The sequence below is a fragment of the Chrysochloris asiatica genome, unplaced genomic scaffold (genome assembly GCF_000296735.1).
Source record: "Chrysochloris asiatica unplaced genomic scaffold, ChrAsi1.0 scaffold00054, whole genome shotgun sequence".
Taxonomy (NCBI): domain Eukaryota; kingdom Metazoa; phylum Chordata; class Mammalia; order Afrosoricida; family Chrysochloridae; genus Chrysochloris; species Chrysochloris asiatica.
In genome coordinates, this window is record NW_006408572.1 from 14,508,222 (window position 1) to 14,530,805 (window position 22,584).

At 42.8% G+C, this 22,584-nt stretch overlaps 1 protein-coding gene across 1 annotated transcript in view; it reads left to right on the forward strand.

The window, feature by feature from the left end:
* DNAH9 (dynein, axonemal, heavy chain 9) overlaps positions 1–22,584 on the forward strand; it is a 556,281-nt gene that overhangs the window by 489,880 nt on the left and 43,817 nt on the right. Inside the window, exons 62-64 of the mRNA XM_006863433.1 lie at positions 12,246–12,373; positions 17,445–17,672; positions 21,934–22,125. Coding sequence (XP_006863495.1) covers positions 12,246–12,373; positions 17,445–17,672; positions 21,934–22,125 — 548 coding nt within the window. The remainder of the gene's footprint in view (positions 1–12,245; positions 12,374–17,444; positions 17,673–21,933; positions 22,126–22,584) is intronic.

A 22,584-nucleotide genomic window follows, 5' to 3' on the forward strand; every position in this document is an offset into this window, starting at 1 on the left:
CTTCCCAGAGGACCATAATACAATTTTTCAATATTAGAACATGAACTAGGGGACTCTAGGGAGAACGTCTTCTAGAATAAGTGAATTCCTTTACGTATTTAAAATAAATAGGAAGTTATGGAATATTAGTGGTAAGAGTTTTTTTAAAAGTACAGACCAAGCTTAATGGTAAGAAAGAGTAGAGGAAACTCAGACTATGACCCTCAGCCGCCATTAAGGTCCGGAATGGAATTCACCCTCATGGTCCAATTTTCAGCTAAGCAGTTGATAGGTATATAAGGAGACAACAACACTAGTAAGACATGCTCACCATTGGATGGTCAACCATTTATGATCAAAAGCGTAACATTTCCCTAAGGGTAAAGTTGAGAAGTGTTGGGAAGCAGGGTAGAATGAAAGTAAAAACAGGAAGTGGGATAACTGTTATTACATGGAGGGGATTGCAATCATTGAGATTTGATGAATATAAAACTGCTGATCTTCTCTGTAAACTTTCCCTCTCTTCACAATAAAAAGTTGAAAAAAAAAAAAAAAAAGGCAAACCTACTGCCATTGAAGTAGCTCTGGTAGCGTAGTGGTTACAAATCGGGCTGCGAACTGCAAGGTCAGCAGTTCGAAACTACCAGCTGTTCCACAAGAGAAAGATGAGGCTTTCTGCTCCCGTAAAGATTTACAGCCTCAGAAACCCTGTAAAGGATGACTATGAGTCGGAACCGACTCCATGGCATGTAACAACAACACTGCCATTGAGTTGGTTCTGACCCATAGTGACTCTATAGGACAGAATAGAACTTTATCAAATGCCTTTTCTGTACTGATTGTGATTATTTTATTCTGTTGGATTTATTTGCTGGATTATGATTTATTTGCTGGATTATACTGATAGGTTATTCTTATACCATCCTTGCATACCTGGTGTGAATCCTACTTGGTCCCGCTTTATGATACGCTGTTGAATTCTATTGGTTAGGGTAGTATGGGGGTGGTGAGATCTGGTGTAAGTTTCCAATTGCATAGGGTAGTGTACAGGGGGTGAAGCAGGGCTTTGCCATCAGTTCACAGGTGCCATCTAGAAGGGCATGCCCCTATTCCCTAGAATTTGAAATAAGGGAGGCCGCCAGCACAGGTGGCCTGAGGCAGTAGGAGGTCCCCCTGGTCTGTGGGTCTTTGGTGCAGGTAGTTGGACATGGGTGCAAGTACCTCTGGTTCATGGCTCCTGGTGCCAATGGCTAGGTAGAGTACCTGGACCTGCCAGCCCATGGGCCCCAATACTATCTGGGACATCAAAGTGTACACTGCCATTCCACAGATCGTCAGGTAAATACCAACACCACCAATCAGCACATCCCCAGCATGGCTAAGCAACAGGGAAAATGCCACCAGCTGTAGACTCCCAGCTCAGGGGACAGGATGGTGATGGGTGTTGCCAGACCACGATCTTGTGAGGAAGTAGGGAGAAGGATGAGGGGCAAGGGAGCACCAGAGATCCTCAGGCCTCTAGCACAGGGGGCTGAGGGGGGGACCACAGTGGATGAAGTGAATGCACTTAACTGTCACCGGATGGGTAGCATTCCTGCCTAGTTCTAGGTGTGACTGCACCAGGTGATGGAGCTTTGGCTGGGAATGCTGCTTGCTTTATCTCAGTAGATGCTGTGCACATTTGGCTGGCAGGGCACCAGCAATCCATAATTCTCCTTGTCCACTGTTTGTGTACAGTCTCTCCTTCCACTTAGCATTCAGTCTGATTCTTAAGTTTTGCCATGGATTCTCAGGGTTTCAAAGCTATTATCCATAATTGATTCATATGTTTTCTCAGGTCTTTGTTGTAAGAGGGACATTGTGAGGCATCTAGCTGTGCCGCCATTTTGGACCATTGTTCTCAAGATAAAGCGAAATACCAATCTTCTTTATGCAACCTGTTGGTGTGACCTGTCTCTCAAGCCTTGGATCTGACCTTCCAGGACTCTCACTCTACCCCATCTACATACTCATTTTCTAAGATCCTCAGTCATATCATAAGCCTTCCTCACTTTAAGATGCTTCTTCCCAATTCTTCATCAGCTAGTACCTACTCATTCTGTAGTTATCACCCTTCCCTAACCTCCTCCTCACAAGACCATCGGTTCCTAGTTATGCATTCTCATACTGTTGCTGATGTTGTTATCTTACCTTGAATCTACCTCCAATTCACAGTGACCCCGTGCACAATGGAACAGATAACTGCCCAGTCCTACACCACTCCCACAATCAGTTGTTTACAAACCATTGTGAGCCGTAGGGTTTTTATTGGTTGATCTTTGGAAGTAGATATCCAGGTTTATCTTCCTAGTCTATTTGAGTCTAAAATATTTCACTGAATTCCATTCAACATTACAGCTTCAAGCAAGCCTCCACTGATGGATGGGTGGTAACTTCACAAGAGGTACACTGGCCAGGAGTCAAACCAAGGTGTCCCACGTGGAAGATGAGAAGTCTACCACTGAACCACCATTGACTGATATCCATTTTCATGCCATATGTTTGCTTTGGAGAATTGGATACAGTTCTAATTTAATCTGTCTTGTAGGAATTTCCATATTTTTCCTTGCCTGCTTATCACCAAGATCCTTACTGTCAGAAATCATGACTCTGTTGCTCACCAATTTCTTGCCAGAACCTAATAGCTGGCACAGTGAAGGTGATCAATAATTATCTGCTGAATGAATTAACAAACAAATGAATAAATGCTATAAGAACTGTTGTTGTTGTTGTTGTTGTTGTTAAGTGCTGTCGAGTCGGTTCTGACCCATAGCGACCCTGTACAGGGTTTCCGAGGGTATAAATCTTTACAGGAGTAGAAAGCCTCATCTTTCTCCCGCGGAGCCACTGGTAGTTTCGAACTGCTGACCTAAAGGTTCGCAACCAGATTCGTAACCACTACACTACCAGAGCTCCATAAGAACTGTTAGCACAGCTAAATTCTCCTTGACTTTCAGACTTTTCTAGAATTCTGTGCTCCTTCTGTCGTCCCTTGGAGGCTTTGTTCCTCTCATATTGGCACATTTATTTTCTTCATTTTTATTCAGGACTTTGTTTGGGGGAAGCTCTCATACACCAGTACGAGCAATTTCCTGCTGCTCTTTGCCAGTTGACCTCCAGCTATTACAGCATGCCCTTTGAGGTTGCTGTCATCCCAGCCAAGCTGACCCTCCCTGGCTTATATTGGTTACTTGTCTCTGAATATATTACCTCAGCCTTGTCATGGGCTTCATCTTAATGTATATTTCCTTTCCAGAGTGAATATTGCTTTTCATTAACTATAGATTACTTGAACATCTATCTGTGTGTTTCTCTCTCTCTCTCTTTTCTTCCCTCCTTGCCTTTTTGCTGGTTTGGTTTGTTTTCTAATTCCCCGTTTCAAATATAGACTCTGGAGATGCCCATATTTTCCACATCTAAGATCTAATCAGTTTGCCTGATGGGCTCCTATTAGCAATCCGGGATCAACATGATTTACTCTTCACTTCCTTCTAGCCCTAGCTTTTTAAGGGACCTGCTGTCTCTGCCCACCATCTTCTGTCAGTTTTTTCCAACTGTGCTGGCTAATGTGTTGTTATAATGAGGGAAGCAATATCACTGGCATTACAAATACCAACAGTTTCACCCTGGTGGATAGGTTTCAGCAGAACTTACACAAGGGCAACCATGCACATGGTTGTTTAAGAGTGGGAGGAAAGGCCTATGTGTCTACTTCTGAAAAGGACTCACTGAAAACCTTGTGAGTCACATCTGATCATTATCTGCTACACTGCTGGAAGAGAAACCTACTGGGTTCAAAGGCGCTACCGGATAGTCTCAATAGTAGATTCAAAATGTCAATGAGCATGAAGATGACATAGGACCAAGCAACATTTTATTCTGGTGTACATGAGGGCCACCATGACCGAGCTGACGTGACAGCAACTAACAGGGATGGGTTACCCAATAAGCAAGGTAAGCACATGTTTGGAACATCAGTTATAAAGCAAAGGCCCATCTCCAAGTAGACAGGACACAAGGAAACGTGAACTCCCCAATGAAAGGGAACTGGTAGGGCACTAAATCGATCCCAACTCCAGTGTGGGAGAAGTGCTGGCTAAAAACCAAGTTCCCACAAGGTCACAAGGGCACTGTGCACAAAGTTGTTTAAACTATGAGGTCCCTACCACTTCAACCTCTATATAGATGTCTGTTTCCTGGAGTCTCCTCCCATGTAATTGAAACTCCTGATCTCAGTGGATTAGGAGCTCTGGTAACGTAGTGGTTACACGTCAGGCTGCTAACCTCAATGTCAGCAGTTCAAAACTACCAGCTGTTCCAAGGGAGAAAAATGAGGCTTCCTGCTCCCATAAAGATTAACAGTCTCAGAAACCCTATGCAGGATCACTATGAGTCGGAACCGTCTCCACAGAACACCGTCACCACCACCACCATCTCAGTGGGCCTCAGGCGTATATTATTTTGTTCTGACCAACAAGAGGTGAGGGTGGACTGTCCAGTCCAACTCTTGCTACATGTACTCAATATGCTACGGGATCCATATGTTACCGGTGAAGGTTGGATTCTGTTAATAAATAACACTTTGTGCTTCATTTTGAGAAGACTGTCTTGTACATTCATGTCAGCTGATTCGGCACCTCCTTTCAGGAAGGACAGCTATGTTCTTGGCCATATTACAAACACGGGATGTGCTCTTCTGCACATTCTGATGAGCAGTCAATGGGACCGCCAATCCCAAATAACCCACAAAAAGGAAGGAGCTCCAATAAGTTGACCATTGCAATGAATTCAATAAGTTACTTTTAAACTATATAGCATTCATGTCCAAAACTCTATAAATAATAATATTTATAACTTTAACTTTGAAATATGTTTGGCATACATGAAAATGCAATCTAGCACACATTTAATATACTACTAACATGGGTAATAATTTGATATAATACTAACATGCCAAGCGTCTAAAAAACACTGGACATATTAATCTTTATTTCATTTGAAAAGTTTTGATTCATGTCAAGTTTCAGTTTTTCATTGTCTGTTGCTCAGGACACAATGCCTGATACTACTTTATGTATGCTAATAAAGGAGGTATTAGGAACATTAAAAGGAGGCAGAAGTCAATATTTATTGCGTAAAATATATTTCTGTTTCGTAAACAATGAGTGTGTTTCTAAATTCACCTTCCCAGAAAGCAACAAAGAACATTTATCAGAATATTACATTTATATTTTATCAAAATAATTATGTATCTCTATAGGGAAATTGAATAATTCCTAAAGAAAATAAATTAAATTAATATTTAGATAATAAAAAGTATAAAAATATTTTTTTTATTTTGCACTTGCCTTCAGAGTGATTTTAAAACTTTTTATTGTGAATTGAGTGAAGGTTTACAGACAAGATCATCAACATTACATTCAAAATATTATACACTTTTTTTCATCTCAATAATTAAAATCCCCTCCATGCAACAGGAGCTATCCCACTTCTTCTCAGTGGTTCCTATTTGCATTCTACCCATCTTTTCATCCTTTTTCACCTTCATCCTTCAGTAAGTTGAATGTTGCCCTTTTGATCTAAAATGATTGACCATTACACAGTAAGAAGCTTACTTTATGAGGGTGATCATCCCCTCATATACCTTATCTACTACGTGGCTAAAAACTAGGCCACAAGGGTGAACTCCTTTCCAGACTGAAGAGTGGTTGAGGGCCATAGTCTTGGGTTCCTTTGGTCTCCCCTTCTGATTGGTAAGCCCAATTTTTTGTTGTTGTTTTTTATAATTTTGAGTTTCATTCTACATTTTCTCCCACTCCATCTGAAGGACCTTCTAATGTGATCCCTTTCAGACCTGTTGGTAGTGGTAGGTGGGCACCATCTAGTTCTTTTGGTCTCAGAGTCATAGAGAATGATGTTCACATGTTCCACTAGTCCATTGAACTAATTGATTCCAAGCATCTTCAATTCTCATCACTCTTCTTTCTTCCACACATGGAAAGATCAATAGTTGTACCATAGATGGCTGCTCATGAGCTTTAAAGATTCCAAGACGCTATTCAACAAAGTAGGATGTAGAATATTATCTTTGTGGACCATGTCATCCCAGTTGACCTTGGTGTCTCCTAAGACTACGGCTTGAACCCCAGGTACAGAAAATCACTGTTTTAAAATATTTTATAATATCGAAGAAGTTTTCATCATTTTGACCATTGTATGCTTAACCACATTCATAGTTGTGTTTGTCGCAAAGATAAATATCCATGTACAGATATCCTCTTTCAAACCCCTATGTATTTGTGAGTATACTCCCATTCACCTCCAATACCCATTCACTCTGTGTCTCTGTCCATATATCTACCTGCAGAGCACTGTTGTTCCAAGGTTGTGTATAGAACACTATTTACCTCTATCCCCTTTAACTGTTGCATACCTCCCTGTATCTTCATCTATCTCCATCATTTTTATGCCAACCTCCCTCCTCCCTCTTCTTGTATATTGCCCTCCCCTTCACGTGAGTTAATGTGTCTACTTCTAGCCAGTAAATTGCTCTCCTTTCCTGCAGACCTCTGGTAACCATCACAGAATGTCTCTTTTTTCAGGAGTTATCCACACACACATACAACAACAACAACGTGTGTGTGTGACTCACATATCCCATTTGAATGCATGAATAAGAAGAGGAGGGGGCAGTCACATTATGAGTGTTAGGCATTTTGCAAGTCTTAACTAACAATTGTTTCTGTGTTTAGACATAATCTATGGATCAGACAGTTCATTGTTTTCTTCTGCTTAGTCTATAAAAAGCTTGTTGGTACGTTCCTATTTTGAAAATTTGATTGATTTTCTTAACTTCTTTGTTTCTCTATCCCTTTGCTTCATCGTGGTTCTTAATACTGGATAGAGTTTTGAAAGCCCAAGGGCCAAATTATAGATTTGCTTCCTCATCCTCACTCTCCCCCCCCCACCCACCTACCCCCTCATCCCTAGAAGACACGTATAGCTGCAATCAAAACAAAATTCTATATATGATTTTGGGTGCTCGCTAAGCCCCGGTGGAGTCTCTGGGTAGTGGAAATGGTTAATAGCTTGGATGCTAGCTGAAAGATTAGAAGTTCAGATCCACCCAGAGGCCTCTCAGAAGAAAGGCCTAGTGATCTTCCTCTAAAAAATCAGCCACTGAAAACCTTGTGGGACACAGTTCCACTCACACAAGCGAGCTTGCAATGAGTCAGGACTGATTCAACAGCAAACGGTTTTTGTAAGCTTCATGCAGCTCATCCATTGACTCTTGATGAGGACTCTCTGCTTCTCCTGTAGTTTTGTGCCCCCTGATCTCCTCCATGTTCCTTCTCAACAATTGTAAAGAAAGAGGAGGGGAGGAGGGGAGGAGGAGGAAACCTCTATATAATTTATCTGCTTCTCTATGCCTCTGTTTTATCATGAAACCTACCACCATGCATCCTCGCCACTCTCCTTCCTGCCCTCTCTGATTAAATCTTTAACAGTGCTTTAACTTTACCTTCTTTCTCTCTCTCTCTCATCACTTTCTTCCAGAATGAGGCAACTATCTTACTTGCGCCTTCATTTTTGCATTTGTTTCATCCACTTCTCCCTTGTTTTCAAGCACCCATGATATCCACATCCCAGTGATATTGTGAGGACAGAAGTGAAATCTCAGATGTGGAAATGCTTTGGAAAGCTGACCATATACTAGCATTGTACAGCGCTATAATGAGCATGACAGTTCATCAGTTCTTTGAGGCACTTTGGTCTGACTTTTATCTTTGTCATCGTTTTGTTGCATCCTTTCAAAGCATACTTTAATCCTTTTCCTTCCCAGTAAAAGACCTCCCCTTGGTGACTTTACACCAGCCAGTGTCTTCTCTGATCTTTCTCTCACTTGGTACTAGCAGCATCCTACTTGGTCTTCATTTTCCTGGCTTGGATCAAAAGAGTTCTGGTGTCTTTTCCATTTTGGATCAAAAAGAAGCCATAATCTGTTACCTTTGCTTTCCATTGTCTACTTTTTCTCCTTCCAGTGTTTAAGTCCGAATGAAGAGCTCTCTTAGATTTTTATGAGCCTACTTCCAGGTGGGTTCCATGTAAGTTTCAAGTCTACTGTCTTCATGGCCAGATAAGCCATAGTTTACTTCATGTCTCTTTTCCATTGCTCTTCAACCCATCCGTTCTCTTTGGCTGTAAAGAGCCAATTGAAAGTTGGTTCGTTGGGCTAGGGGCAAGAACAGTTCTTAGAAGGTGGTTACAAAACTGATGGAGTACTCCATCAGTTTTGTTTTTATGATGAGAAAGACTTGTTTTCTCCTGTGCTAAGGAGCAGAAGAAATGGTTGAAGATACAAGGAGAGATGAGATTTAGAAAAGAGATAGAGGAAAGATACCTCTTCCATGAAGGTACAAGTATGGAAGGTAACTGGGAATATTCAGAGATGTGGGTAAGATGGCAGTAAATTATGTGAGTTTCTAACTGATGGCATATGATTGTTCAGGAAGAGGAGTGCTATGGATTGATTGGATTGTGTCCCCTAAAAATATGTGCTAAAACCCTAACTCTTTACCTGCGGTTTTAATCTCATTTGGGAATGGATTTTATTGTAATGTTCATGTGGCAGTTTTAGCGTAGGGTGCATCTTGAGTAAGTCTCTCTTGAGATATTAAAGAAGCACAGTTGTCACACCACATGAAGATCACCAAGGAACCAAGGAACAAGGACATCCCCCAAGAGTCTACAGAAAGAAAATCTTCTTTAGAGTTGGTACCCTGAATCTGATGTCTAGCCTCCTAAACTTCAACAAAATAGCTTCTGTTCATTAATGTCGCTCACTTGTGGCATTTCTGTTACAGCAGTGCAAGGTAAGTAAAACAAGGAGAGTGGAGTAACTTCTGGGAGTAAGGAGAGTGGGATCTGCTAGGAGCTTTCAAGAAAGAAAATAATGAGAAACATAGATGACTTCTGGACATATGGGAAAATTACCCAACAACATTGAGAATTAATCTGTAGAGACTTCAGTTTACCAAATGCATTCATTTTCTCTTTTATTGATGTTTGTGTTAATCCAGGGTGGAAGTTTTACAAAGATTGGGTGATGGAGAAGTAAAACAGGACAATGGAATTGAGCAACATTCATTTTGCAAGATTGAGTGTTGAGTTCATATCAAATCAGAGGGAGGTGAAGCCAAAGATTGGAAAAAATAGTCAACCCATGGGGCTGGATGTTTCTGAAGTAGAATCATAGATGAGGAGGGAGTAAGATCATGAACACTCTAGGAACATAGAAATGATATTCGTGAGTAGGTACTGAAGAATCATGTTTCAGATGTGAGGCGGTTCTTTCTCAGTGATGATAAAGTTCTAGGTACAGCCATAGGGAGTGGGTAGCAGAAATGGAATGGAGTTAAGATCTTTGAAGAGGAGGAAGATGAGGATGCGGAGGCTGAGTTTTGGCTGAGTCATCCATAATGCCATGAAAGTTTATCAAGATGATGGCGAAATTGGAAATACAGAAGACTTTGAACCAAATAAAAGTGAATCTAAAAGATAAGTTAGTTGGAGACAGAAAACAAAGTTAGTAATCTAGCCATATGACATCTGCTTTTAAACAACAACAAAAAAAAGGATTTTTATATGAGCAAGGAAAAGAAGTTAAATGCAAGTGAGAAAGCGAGAAGGAGCCCTTTGGTTGTGCAAATGGGTAGACACTCCACTGCTAAGCAAAATGTGGGCAGTTCTCATCCACCCAGAGGCTCCTCAGAAGATCTATTTCTGAAAAATTGGCCATTGGCAACCTTATGAGGCACAATCTATTGTGACATACATGGGGTCGCAGTAAGTTGGAATGAACTCATTTCCATGAGTTGGAATCAGCTCAAAGACAACTAGATGTTTCTGAGTTAGAGGAAGCCCCTTGCAGTGTGGAACTAGGGAGAGAGCCACCGGAGATGGAGGGTCCTTGGAGAGACTGGAAGTAGTGCATAATGCATACTGTGAAGAGATAAAAGGGCATGGTTCCAATGATACCACTACATGGAAAGTAGAAGGGAAGGTCTGATAGGATCAGACAGAAAGATGAGTCTCCGATGATGAAGCTGACACCGAGCATGACCATAGAACAGTATGAAGGAGAAAACTCAAAAGAACAGAGATGGCTAAAGGGGCTCAGTGATGACCAATGTAGCCTCCAAGCTGCAAATGACAGGGTTCTGTAGTTCACAAGAGACATAGGCAGTTATCCTTCGCTGCATTCACTCCATACTAATTCTGTCAACCCCCTCCAGCCCTGCTCAATATCTCTAAGATCCAGTTCTTTGTCTTCAGTCCCGTAGACCTGCCCACGGCCTAGACTAATGCAGACTGATCCCAGCCAGCGCTGAGCTTTACCGGCTACGTCCTTCCAGTCTGTAGTTTTCAAATTAATCTTCATTAAGCACGTCTTTCCCCATAGGCTTTTCTTGCTAAAAAAGAAACCAACTAGGCTATTGTGTGAGTAGGAATGTTACAAAGACCAGCTAATAATTCCGGCACCTTTTATCCTGGTATTTTCTCTGGACTTAGTTGCTTATCTCTTTGGTTGTAAAGCTGACATCAGATTTCTTGCCAGCTAGGATTTATGGAGTTTAATAAAGGTATTTCTTGGGTTCATCTCAGTTGAATCTATAATAACTATTTCTCACTACAGAAAAAAAAAAAAAAAAAAAAAAAAAAAGAAAAAAAAAAAAAAAAAAAAAAAAAAGTCATCATCTGTGTTGTCTCACACAGTTGAAAGAGAGTCTGTATATTATTTTTGGTATTTAAAAGAAATATCCAATGTTAACAGGCTTTCCAAAAAGTGTCTTGTACAAGTATCAAACTGTATCTTCAATCTTAGTTCCTCTGAAAATAAATTTAGATACTTATTTTTTAACTCATACGTCCCCTTTTTAAATTTCTCCTCTTTTTTCTTGTGTACTTCACCTTCCTAGTCAAATTGCTTGGTGATACCTTCACGGCATGATACGTTTTCAGGATCCTGTTATTTCAAGAATACTGCTATCATTTCTCTCTGTTTTATTGGATTGAGATGACAGTTTATGTCCAAGCAGAATTGGTCCTCTATATTAAGGTCATTTCTTTGTGTTAAGATTTTCTTGGGCTTGCAGAACAAGTGATCAGCATTGACCTTCCTTCAGTGATAGGGCTGGGATGTCTGTGTTTGTGTGGTCATCCCCTTAGTCTATTCCCAGCATCAACAACCCTTGTAGAGATACATAGAACTCAACATTCGCATCTCCACAACAAAGCCCTTTCTTGTCTTGCATCTTGCTTTTCTTCACTCTAAGTCATGAAAATATGGTGGAAGGGAATATTTCTATGTATTGGAAATAACTGATAATGAAGGAAAAGGATAAATATGATATAAAGTACAGGAAAGCACAACTACCTGAATCCTGCCTACTGGTTATACCTCCCAGGAAACTTCCAGAGAAGATATGATAGATAGATGGATAGATGCAAAGATGGACAGACAGATACACACATACATAGCTGCCATCGAGACTATCCAACTCATGACAACCTTACATACAACCAAAGGAAGCAATACCCAGTCCAGCAGCATCCTCGCAATCACCTGCCTGTTCAGGTCAGATAAAGATATAAATAGAAAAGATACATTGAGGACAGAACAAGCCACAAGGGACATCACCTAGACCCCTGCTACTCTTGTTGTTGTTGTTAAGTGCCATGGAGTCGGTACCGACTCATAGCGACCCTGTCCAAGGTTTCCAAGGCTGTAAATCTTTATGGGAGCAGAAAACCTCATCTTTCTCCCGTGGAGCAGCTGGTAGTTTCGAACTGCTGCCCTTGCGGTTTGCAGCCTGATTCGTAGCCACTACGCTACCAGAGCTCCTTTTAGACCCTTTCATATCATCATTCTCTAGGATAGTGGTGTAATACCTGCTCTTCAAATCTGGCCCATTCAAAAGAACACTGGTGCTCCTCCACATTTTTGGTGGGTAGAGAGGATTTGGGTCTGGACAGTGACTTTCTGTATTTGGAAACGAATAGCTGAAGCATGTAGCCTTTGGTGAAGGGAAGAGTCGATGTATAAGGCTCTGGGTATAGATTCAGACACGTCTGTGTTTGAGGGGTGCTATGGAAGTGTGCGTATCACCATGAGACAGACCACTAGACACGAGAAAGCGTAATGACAATCTCCATATTCCTTTCAGGAAAAAAACTCGGCTATACCTTCAACAATCAGAATTTCCACAACGTGTCCCTGGGGCAAGGACAGGAAGCGGTAGCTGAGGCGGCGCTGGACCTAGCTGCCAAGAAAGGTCATTGGGTTATTTTGCAGGTAGGCCCCCTCTGCCCTGATCTGGGACATTCTTGACTTCATACCTGTTTGGACTTCATCTCACAATCTCTAACCTTCTCTATCCATTGATTTGTTCCTCTCATCTGCCTTTCCTTTCACTCTTGACCCCTTCACTTCCTAATCTTCTTCTCTCTTTCCAATTCTCTTCACACACACACACATTAATAACTCATCTTCTTCCCCTCACCTGCCCAACCTCTCTTTCTAGTTTAAATAGGTCTGTTTATTAAAGGAGACAAATGCCAGTTTTGACATGGGGGTCAGGGAATTGGCATCCAGTTGAAGACTATGACAGCTGGAGTCTTTCCATTGCTTACCTCTTCTATGCCTTTTGTGGAATTTTCCTTTGCTATACCTTTCCATTTTGTTCCTGGTTACACATTTTTTTTTTAATTACATTTGTGAAAAGAATGTGGGAGTAAATGTAGCCTATTGAGAGTTTATATGGGTTTGGGGGACTCTAGAACACTTAGTACGGGTTATTTCACTAAATGCTCTATTTACAAGAGAGAAAAAAAGTTACCTTTTTTTTAACATGACTTATCTATCATCTTAATATTTTTATGTGAAACTTGTATGGACACTGAGATTGTGAATGACCAAGGGTTCTATGACATTCTACACTCACCGCCATTACAGGAGTCATTGAACCCAAATCCATGCCCACTGCCATCAACTTAACTCCAACTCATAGTCACCCTAAGGGACAGAAGAGAACTGCCCCATAGGTTTTCAAAGCTGTAAGTATTTACAAAAGCAGATTGTCACATCGTTCTTCCATTGAGCAGGTGGTGGGTTTGAGCAGCTGACTTTTCAGTTAGTAATTCAGCACTTTAACCTTAGCGCCCATTGTTGTTGTTGTTGTTAAGTGCCGTTGAGTCGATTCCAACCCATAGCGACCCTGAATAGGGTTTCCAAGGAGCTGCTGGTGAGCTTGAACCGCCGACCTTACAGCCACAACAGCTTTACAGTCCGGCGCATTAACCCACAGCGCCACACCAGGACTCCCAGCGCCCATTGCTATACTGAAATTATTTATTACATCAATCAGTCCTTCATTAACCTTCCTAAGAAAAGAAATGTTCCTTTTTTTACCTCTTAACACCCAGCACAGAGCCTTCTATGTAGTAGATACTCAACAAATGCCCAACTGGTGAAGAATCAATGAAGAATGAAAAAATAAATCAAAGAATCGATGAAGAAATTAATGAAAGAATAAATGAAAAAAGCCAGTCACCCCCATCCTTTCTGGGTTTCCATTATAAAGAACATTTGCTGTCTCTCAATATTTATAACCGCACTGTCTCTTGCTGTTGGATCCTCAGCCTCAGTTATCCCATTATTTATTCTAAGACAGCAGCTGAGGGAACTGCTGGCCATTCCCTGGGGCTCGTGTTCCAGAAACAGTGGAAGTTATCTCAGGAGGAAAGATGATGACAGCTCAGGTTCTTGCTTCCTCCCAACTGGGACTGCACAGGGCTGGGATATGGGCATGGCTTCCCATTCTTCAGGCTCTTTGATCTTGGAGTTCTATCCTTTGGACACAACTCTCTTGGTGAGACTGAGGTGCTGCCCACTCAGACAGTAACCACATGGTGCCTCTTCCAGCACTTACCAGCTGTGAAATCCACACATTCTGTTCATTTAGTTTCTGAACTCTCCCAAAGATGTTACTCAAAACTCCATTTCCAAGAAAAATGGTTTCTCCCAGGAGCACCAAATCAGCTAGATGCGTACGTTTCCTCCTTAAGGCAGCATCTGAGCATGGAATAGGCATCCACGGTCCAAACTGTAAAGTACTGTCCTAAATGAGAGTTTCCTGATGGATTGTCTTCTCTCTCCCAGGATTTTTAGACACCTAGGTGCTAAGAATCCTCTGGAGTATTGAGCTAGCTAAATCTCCAGCATAGGCTTCCCAGCTTCAACCAGAGAGAGTCTCTGAAAAAGACAAAAATGAAACCAAACTAGTTAATAAGTTCACCTTTCAAAATGTGGACAATACTGCATACTGCAAAATATGGACAATACTGCCCTTTCAAGAAGATGTTTTAAATGCCAATGGTTCTGGGAATCTAGTAATGTAGAAATCTTATTCGATCCAGTGTTTCCCAGATTAAGTTGAGCACAGACCCTCTTTATGCAGCTAATAATCTTTCAGCATTCCGCGGCACATACTTTGGGAAACACTGCTAGAGGACCTTATCTAGCGTGGCTGGAGGTTCCTTTCCTGGGAGAGCTGGCTTCTTCCCAGAACCCTGGGTGTGAGACCAAGGAGGAGACTCTCCCTTCTGGCTGTAGTGGCTATGGGGTGAGTTGTCCAGGCATATAAATCCAGTGAGGCAGCCTTGGAGATCCCTAACTCCCTTGTTGGGTTCTAGTCCAGAGAAATAGAGCTGCCTACCTCAGAGCCACTCCCAATCTTGGCCTCTAGCTGCCAGCAACAGAAGTTGGAATTGTTGAAATAAAGTCCTTGAGTTACTCATTTGTGGGTCGTGACACCACCCACTTAACAGGAATCTTGGCTCTCTAGGCAGTCCCTGAAACCCTCCATGCCATTAGAATGACTATCAGTGACTGCTTATTTAACAGGCTTCCATTTCCACAACCACTGTAACTCCTATGTAAGCACTTTGCAGCCTTCAAAGCTCTTTTGAGTCCATTACCTTTGGTTGTTTGCAGCAACTCTGTGAAGTTAACTATGGCAAATACTATGCTTATTTCTCGTTCTGTAGAAGAGAAAACAGCATGCAGAGACCCCATGACTATATACGGTCCAGGTACTAGGCTCAGTGTTACTCTGTAGACTTAAGGTTCTGTGACTCACCATCCTCAAATATTTACCAAGGAGCTTTTATCTATGCATCATAATGAAAGACTTCAGGATCTTTACAAAAGGAAAGTGAACACCGCATCCTGCAAAGATGTGTTCAGAAATTAATGTAGTTTTAGTTAGACAGACAGACAGGTAGGATTCAAAGTGGGGGTGGGGGGAGGAGGAAGAGGCTCAAACACCAAACAGAGCAGCGGGGGCTCTTGTCATGCTCTGAGCAGCGATGACTTAGTGTGTGCTGGGAAGATAAATTCAGCAACAATTAGCAGAATGGGATAGAGACGGGGAAACACAAGTCAGGGACGCTAGCTAGACAGTGTTTAAATCAGTTCTTTTGAAACCTTAATGTGCATATGAATCTCTGGAGTATTTTAGGAAAATGTGCTGATTCGGTAAGTCTAGGGGGTAAACGTCTGCATTTCTAACCAGCTTCAGAAGTCCTGGTGGGGCGCTGTGGGTTACTGCGCTGGATTGCAAGGTCGGTTTGAACTGGAAGGTCAGTGGTTCAAGCTCATGAGCCACTCTTTGGAAACCCTACACAGGGTCGCTATGAGTCAGAACCAACTCGACAGCACTTAACAACAACAAACAGCCATTTTCAAGGTAATGTCAACATTGCTGGTTTGAGCATCCAGGATTGAGTAATCAGGCGTCAGGTAATAGGGGTCTAGATTTTAATAGGATTCGGGATTTATAATGTTACCGTATCTAAAAATTTTTGTTCTCAAAGTTTTCCCAGACTAGCAGTATCAGCAGCATCTGGGAACTTGTTGTTGTTGTTAAATGCTGTCAAGTCGGTTCCCACTCAGTGTAACCCCGTATAGGGTTTCTGAGGAGCAGCTGGTGGGTTTGACCTGCCGATCTTGAGACTCACAGTCCAGTACTGATCCACAGTACCACACCTGATGCATGACACTCTAGGATAAGCACTGGACCTCAGGTCGGTTTGAATCACAAGGCCAACAGCAGTTCAAACTCACCAGCAGCTCCTCAGAAACCCTATACAGGGTCACTATGAGTCAAAAGGAGCTCTGGTAGTATAATGGTTACGAATTAGGCTGCTAACCTCGAGGTCAGCAGTTCAAAACTACCAGCGGTTCCGCAGGAGAAAGATGGGACGTTCTGCTCCCGTAAAGATTTACAGCCTCGGAAACCCTGTACAGGGTCACTATGAGTTAGTTCCGACTCCACGGCACATAAGTTAAAAAGGAGCTCTGGTTGCATAGTGGTTATGAGTTGGGCTGCTAACCTCATGGTCAGCATTTCTAAACTACCAGTGGTTCCTCAAGAGAAAGATGAGGCTTTCTGCTCTTGTGAAGATGTCCAGCCTCCCAAACCCTATGCAGGGTCGCTATGAGTCAGAACCAACTCCATGGCACACCACCACCACCATGAGTCAAAACTGACTCAGTGACACTTAACCCTAGACTTGGTGTCCTGGTGTGGTGCTATAGGATAAGCACTGGACTGCTAACCACAAGGTCAGAGGTTCAAACTCACCAGACACTCCTAGGAAACTCTATACAGAGTCTCAACAGCACTTAACAACAGCGGCCCCAGGCCTACTAATCTGAAGCTCTGGCCTGTATCCCGTGGTTATTGTTGCTAAGGATCGTCGAGTCGGTTCCGACCCACAGTGACTCTATATAGACTTTCCAAAGAGCAGCTGGTGAGCTTGAACCACCAACCTTGCAGTTCAAGCCGACATTGCAGTCCAACACATTAACCCACAGCGCCACACTAGGTCTATAGTCTTGTTGTTGTTATGTGCCGTGGAGTCAGTTCTGACTCACAGCGACCCTGTACAGGGTTTCTGAGGCTGTAAATCTTTACAGGAGCAAAAAGCCTCATCTTTCTGCCTTGGAACAGCTGGTAGTTTCGAACTGCTGATCGTGAGATTAGCAGCCCGATTCGTAACCACTACGCTACCAGAGCTCCTTTGTAGTCTAGCAATCTATTATTTAATAAGCCCACCAGGTGATTCTCATGCCGTCAACTTTGAGAACACTGTGCTTGAGTTAAAATCTCAAGGGGCAGGGTTCAAATGGCGGTACTAGGGATGTCCCCATTCCTGGGAATCCCAAGACTCATGTAGCAACGCAACTTATTTCAAATCAAAGCCAGGTCCAACCATAGCTGCCATCCTAATAGCTGTTTACTGGAAACAGTATTAAGCAATGCCTGGATTGGGGTCAAGGGTCATTCCTTCTTTCTCACCAGAACATCCACCTGGTGGCCAAGTGGCTGAGCACCTTGGAGAAGAAGCTAGAGGCACACAGTGAGAACAGCCACCCCAAGTTCAGGGTCTTCATCAGCGCAGAGCCTGCACCTTCCCCCGCGGGCCACATCATCCCCCAGGGCATCCTGGAGAACTCCATTAAGATCACCAACGAACCTCCCACGGGCATGCATGCCAACCTGCACAAGGCCCTGGACAACTTCACCCAGGTACTGCCCTGGAAAGGAGGGGAAAAGACCACCGACCTCAAAAGGAGTTGATTCCAACTGGGTCGGAGAAGAATATGTAATTGGGGGTGGGGTGTGGTACCAGTTGGAGTGATCCACCCACTCAGTACAGTCCAGGTCTCCATCCTCAGAAATACCTGTGAGACCAATCTTAGGACTTTGGAAAGAGGTTTGGGGGAATGTTCTGTTAGTCTACCTGTTGACTCAATCGTCCAAGCTGGGCAGAATGCTATAGATCTGTTTGATGTGGTGTCCTGGTTACACATTTGTTGGTTAAGCATGCTGCCGTCAAGCAAGGGGTGACTTTCTTGTTCAGAGAGTCTTACTTGGCATCCACATACATGGGTAGTTGACTCTAGGTAAGAATCACCTGTAAAGTAAGCAACTGAGGTCTCTTCTGTAGTCACAAGAAGGGGCGAGCACAAGGGAATGAATACTAGGCAGTGAGGACCATGGTGTACCTGCCATATTGGTGGAGTCCAAGGAGAAGGTTCTAGAAGCTGTTGGTGGCTGGATGGGGTTCTCTCTGATGTCACATCATAATGGTACCAATGAGTCTCTAATTTTCCAGAAACTGTGCTAAAATGAAATCCATGCTAAAACCACACTTCCCAGACAGATCATCTATGTAACTTGACATGGACCATCCAACAGGACAATGGCTCCAACTATCCCAATATAAACCACGCATACCAGTGTGCCTTTGGAACCAAGTTTAACTTAAAGACAACATGGTATTCAGAGTCTTAGTGGTATTTCACTGGCTGCCGTATATTTCTCATCAAATGAGAGTCCAGCAGTCCAGCTGGCAGAAGGAAGCTGCCATTATGATGTAAGAAGCTAAAGTTTCCAGTGTCCTCTTTATCTCACCCCCCTTCCCAACTCAACTCCAAAACCTACACAGCAACTATTTGCAGACAAAACTTTGGAGGAACATTACCAGGAGCTTCAGAATATTTTAGGTTTTAATTTTTACTGAGAAATATCCTGACCTTGTTAACAGGGCTGACGGTACATTGCCCTCTTGTCCAGCATTTTCTTTTCTTTCTTTCTAGCTAAGTCAGTCTTAACTCCTAGGTGCTCTACACCATAGAGCAAAACTTCTAAATTACCAAGATTACATATTCTATGTAGGGGCGAACATACGCATTGTAAACTTTTAAATCTATAGCATTCTCTAGAGGAAGCTGGAGCTGGGTCCAAGCAAAGATGTTAGGTTAGTAGTCTAATGCAAACTATTTGTGACAGCCTGGGACTTTCCTTTAAAGCCTATTGTTGTTGTTGTTGTTAAGTGCTAGCAAGTCGGTTCAGACTCATAGCGACCCTGTATAAGGTTTCCAAGGAGCGACTGGTGAGTTTGAACCACCGACCTTGTGGTTCAAACCAACCTTGTGGTCCAGTGCTTATCCTACAGCACCACACCAAGACTCTTCCTTTAAAGACTGCTGCTGTAGTTGTTGTTGTCAAGTGCCGTCAAGTTGGTTCCAACTCATAGCGACCCTGTATTGGGTTTCCAAGGAGCAGCTGCGGGATTTCAACTGCTGACCTTGTGGTTTGCAGTCCAGAGCTGATTCTATAGCACCACATCTGGAGTCCCCTTTAAAGATACTAGAATGCAATTAGCTCTAATTGAAAGAGCCAGCGGCAGACTATTCTCAGCTCTTCTGCCTTGAGGGACTTGGTCAGTTAGACCTCAGTAAGGAGTTGGTGTGGCACTGTGGGATAAGCACTGGACCACAGAGTCAGTTTGAAATGCATGGTCCAGTGGTTCAAGCTCACCAGCCGCTCCTCGGAAACCCTATGCAGGGTCACTATGAGTAGGAACTGACTCAATAAGACTTAACAACAACAAGAAAAAACAGGTTATTCTAAGGAGCCCTGGTAGCATAGTGGATTACATGTTAGGCTGCTAACTGCAAGGTCAACAGTTCAAATTCACCAATGGCTCTGCAGGAGAAAGATGAGACTTTCTGCCCCTGTAAAGATTTATAGCCTCAGAAGCCCAATACAGTCAGAACTGAATCCATGGCACACCTCCACTGCCAGGGTTATTATAAACCATAGTCACACCTGGCTTCATCTTCTTAACCTCCCTCTGGGTGCTTGTTCTTGGGCTCCACTTCCTGGAAGCCTGATCCCCACCCATGAGAATCCTCATTTGTCCTTTCTTTTAGATTCCCAGGCAACTGAGAAATTTATCTTGAGAGATGCTGTTTTATCCTGACTTTTCAGTCCCTACCACAGTTGGGGTTTTTAATTTTGTTTTGTTGCATTTTTGTTCTTGCTTGTGGTTTTTTGGGTTTTTTTGTTTTGTTTTGTTTTGTTTTTTGTCATTTAGGACCACCATCAGTAAGTTTTCAGAGAAAGAAGGATAAACTGAGAAGAGTAAGAATATTAAATGCCCACTGCTGCTTTTATAGGATATATTTCTTCTGTAATATATATATGGTTTACATATATAAATATATCTCTATTCACAGTTTCGAACAAATAGCAGAATGGAGCTTTTCAACCCTGCCTCTCTGATAGCTGGTCCCTTTGAGAATGATTATTGTATCTCAACTTTTAACTGAATGTGCCATTCTCAGCCATTTCCAGCAGTTTAATGTATGATTTCTTGTGTTTGTGCTTAGGGGCATTTTTCAGCAGGACCCAATTTTTTCAATGTGTAAGAAGTACCAAATGAAGCTTTCTACATAGCTACAGAGAATGACTTTCTCCAGAAAGCAGTTATTAAATTCTTACTTGCACAAGGCAATGACCTTACCACCGACCTTCTGGAGTCTAGTCTGCCTTTTCATAAAACACATCTCTCCCCACCCACCACCCTTCCCTCCATGAAGGCTCTGCAGTATCTGCTACACATCCAGGGAGAGAGTGGAGACTGTGTCTTGGGTTCACTATGGAAAAATCATACCTACTAGGTGTTTAATCTGCCCTAACCATATGTTCCTCATGTAGGGACCAATTCCTAAAAGCAAAATCAGGACTGTGCCCAGCCCAAGTAGTGTGAGCTTTGAAAATGCTCCAAAGGCAATATCTTGCTCCTTCCTGAACAGTGAGGGTCTCACTCAGAGGACATAACACAATTTTCAATCATTTTATTTGTCTGCTTTTTTGGTCAATGTCTTTCTAAAGTAGTTCCAATTTTTCCATTCTGGCTAGTGGAAGCATCTCTCAATCCTCCTGATAAGACTCTGAATGCCCTGGAGACTTACTTTGTGTTGGTTCATGGATGTTTTTCCCCCCTAATTGTAACGAAACATTGACCTTTTCAGCATTCTTCACCTGTGCAACTCACTGGCATTAATCCAGTTCATCACCTTGTTTAACCATCACCATGATTCGTTCTGCAATCGTTTCATCACCCTTAATTGCTCAGTGTTCCTGAGCGATAAGTTTCCCTTTTCCCCTTCCTCCCATCCACCCCTGGAAACCACTAATGAACTGTGATCCCAAAGATTCCAGGTGTTCTCTCTACTGCTACCACCAACCTCCTTAAAATCTACCAATGACGACTCCATTGTCTTCCTCAGAGCCACTTCCAGCTTCTCCTCCTCTCCACTTCCCCTTCTTCAGTCCCCTCTTCATAAGACACATCTCTCCCCACCCACCACCCTTCCCTCCCTTCTGCGCCATCTCCCGGTAATGCTCTTGTTGGCTCAGCTTCATCCTACAGGCACCCCTCCTCAGTTTGTGTGCAGAGGTTGGAGGGGAGCAGAGCACCATTCCACTTCTTGTGTTCCCTTCCTTTCCCTCCTTGCAGCAGATGAACTGGGGATTCCTTAGCCATGTAGGCAGTAATTACACCTACTGGAATTCATGCGAGGCAAGAAAAACATGGCAGGGGAGGAGGAAATTCAAGATGATATTGTGGGAGTCCCACCCACACCCCAAAATGCAAAGTAAAATTAATATGACACACATGACATTTCTATGGCTAACTACCCTGTCTTCCATAGGCTTTGCTTGGGGACTTAATTAGCACGCCCATGTGTGCAAACTTCAGTGGTAATCCAAACCTTATGCCAAAATCTAAACTAAAATCCAACCCCTCTGCAAGTTCCCCTCAAGACCTGACCCCATTCCTAGCCAAATGTAGTGTGCTAGCTCAATGTAGTTCCAACCCTAATCAGGATATATAGTAAACTTTTTATCCAACACAAACCCAATCTAACCCACACCCTACCTAATCTTCCCTGGATAACAGAATCTAACACTGGAAGAAATGCTCTCATTACAGGATACTCTGGAGATGTGTTCCCGGGAGATGGAGTTCAAGAGCATTCTCTTTGCTCTTTGTTACTTTCATGCCGTGGTGGCAGAAAGACGGAAGTTTGGGCCCCAGGGATGGAACCGCTCTTACCCCTTTAACACCGGCGACCTCACCATCTCTGTGAATGTGCTCTACAACTTCCTAGAAGCCAACGCAAAGGTAAAGTGGGCACCCATGGCCCAGCCAACGCGGGTGTAGGTGCCTTCTGAAAGAAGAAGGGAAATGAACAGCTTACACAATGGAACTGGGAAAGTGCAAATTTCATCAAGTGGCCAATCCTAAAACCAACCAGTACCATGATGAGTCTAGAACCAAGGAAGCACTTGAAGTCAAACAAATGCCTCATGACCTTGAGGTCACATGAGAGTTTGTTACAGGGCCCAGTAGACAACTGTTGTATACATGCAGCATTGGAGGTGGGCTGTATTTTGACAGGAAGAGATCCCACACTTATAGGTTTGAAGTTCCCAATTTAATTAAGTAAGGAGGCAGAACTTCTCCAGGAGCTGGGAAATACAGATCTGCACAAAGATATGGTTTTCTCAGTGCTGAAGAAGACACATTCCAGCTGCCCAGTCTTTTATTCTGTGTTTGATACCTTCATTTAAAAAAAAAAAA